This window comes from Ceratina calcarata, unplaced genomic scaffold (genome assembly GCF_001652005.2).
Source record: "Ceratina calcarata isolate Rehan_Ccalc_2016 unplaced genomic scaffold, ASM165200v1 scaffold109.2, whole genome shotgun sequence".
Lineage (NCBI taxonomy): Eukaryota > Metazoa > Arthropoda > Insecta > Hymenoptera > Apidae > Ceratina > Ceratina calcarata.
In genome coordinates, this window is record NW_017131809.1 from 3,730 (window position 1) to 5,643 (window position 1,914).

At 27.8% G+C, this 1,914-nt stretch overlaps 1 protein-coding gene across 1 annotated transcript in view; it reads left to right on the top strand.

Annotated features, from left to right (window-relative positions):
• The window catches only part of LOC108632585 (uncharacterized), a gene marked incomplete at its 3' end in the record, with an annotated part of 5,632 nt that extends 3,723 nt beyond the window's left edge, over positions 1-1,909 (top strand). The window contains exons 6-10 of the mRNA XM_018037252.2: positions 3-404; positions 475-690; positions 1,049-1,524; positions 1,593-1,704; positions 1,799-1,909. Coding sequence (XP_017892741.1) covers positions 3-404; positions 475-690; positions 1,049-1,524; positions 1,593-1,704; positions 1,799-1,909 — 1,317 coding nt within the window. The remainder of the gene's footprint in view (positions 1-2; positions 405-474; positions 691-1,048; positions 1,525-1,592; positions 1,705-1,798) is intronic.
• Between the last annotated feature and the right edge of the window lie 5 nt (positions 1,910-1,914).

Consider the following 1,914-nt stretch of genomic DNA (forward strand, 5'->3'; position numbering starts at 1 on the left):
AAAAACCCAATATTAATATATTTCAGTACATAGATCCTGTTGTATCATTACAATATTTGAAACAAGATAGAATTGTTCAAAAAATACTGGAGCTATATCTTAGAAACTGTTCATATGCAAGTTTGAAGAAACTTACGAAATGTTCTATTAACTCCAATACTGACATGATTTTCTTACTAGAATCTATGGAACATGTTAAATCGAAATTGAGTGTTGAACAAAAAGCGATAGTGCAGAAGGCAGAAAATAAATTGATTAAAATTACGATGACATCTTTGTCACCCAAAGTAGCAACAAAAGACATAAAAGTACTAATTTTATTATTAAGAATAAGTATCACGAATGAAACCATTGATGAGAAATTAGAAGATGTTACGAAATCGATGATGCAAAATATATTTGTGGTAAATATAATTTAATTCACAAATTTATTTTAAGTCAGTAAAATAATTAACAAAAAAACTTGATGGACAGAAGGACAATGTTACAAACGAGCTGTTACAAAATGGTTTACAATTGATGAGCGTCGTCTTACACAATAAAAAGTTGTTTCATGTTACGGATCAGATCATAAGGGGCGTATGGTTTGCTTTACTTAAATACCCGTGTGCAGATGTGCTCTTACCGTTATTGGAATCAAGCGAAACGAAATTACTTTCCGAATTTCTTGAGGAATTAGATAATCAATTGGTACGTTTAAGCATCACTTTTAATATCATCGTTATTAATATTTCTATTACTTTGTTTCTTTTTAGTAATATTATCTTAAAATATTTAACAGAGATTGAAAAGGTTTCGAAAATAACTGTTTTAAACTGTTATATATCGATGCTGATCGAAACTATGAAGTTATGAAGAACTGAAAAATGTCATAACTGTTATTAAATATATCAGCTTCAGTTCTTCAGAACCGAAATTATATCGGCTCTGTAACTGTTATTTTTTGGTTTCGTATTTCTAGCTTTTGAGTTTAATTTTGAGTTTGTATCTAATAAGAGTTATAGTATTTTTTCAACATCTGTATAAAATTTAATTCATTTTGTTACAGATGCGAAGTTTTTTATATGTACAAAAAACCAATATAGAAAATATTTGTACAATATGGAATGCTATATTGAAAACAAATATGTCCACTGATCGGAATAGATTACGCTTAGCAGCTATTAATAATTTAATTGGAAGAATACAAACTATGAATATTCAAGGAAACTTTGCGACTGATATATTGAAATTAATTCAGAACATTTTTATCACTAAACATTTACATCTTCCTGGTCATATAATTGATATGAGCATAACATTTGGCTTGAAAATGTTACAGAAAGGCACACTACTAATTTGTAATGATACGTTAGTGTTGTGCAGTGTGTTACTAAGAATGAGAACGAATCTAATTACAGATAGAATATCCTCATTATTATTATTGTACAGGCGTATAATAAATATTGTTACGCATAAATCTAAAGCCATTACTGATAAGTGTGAAGAACATTTATTGAAATGCCTGACATTGGAGATTGAAAAGTAAGTAAAAGTGAAATTTCTGTGACTTAATATGTACTATAACATGTAATCCATATTTTTGTACACAGGTTTACAAGTGCTCTAATAAAATTTAAAAAAGATATGATTAGAATAAGTCCCTACTTAGTAGCAGATTTGCTGGAATTATTTTCAGAGAACTCAATAGCAAGTTTTATGAAGGTAAAGTTATTGTATTACTGTATTATTGTAATTACAACTTTATTTGTTCTTTACAAAAAAATTATCATTCTCTTAATGTAACATCATTTTCTAGGTTTCATTACAAAATTGTATAAATCATTTAATTAGTATATGTGATCAACATGGTATTGCTTTACTATCTCGGATGTTGCCTGTTTCAATGCAAGAAATTTTCAAAACACAATTAAC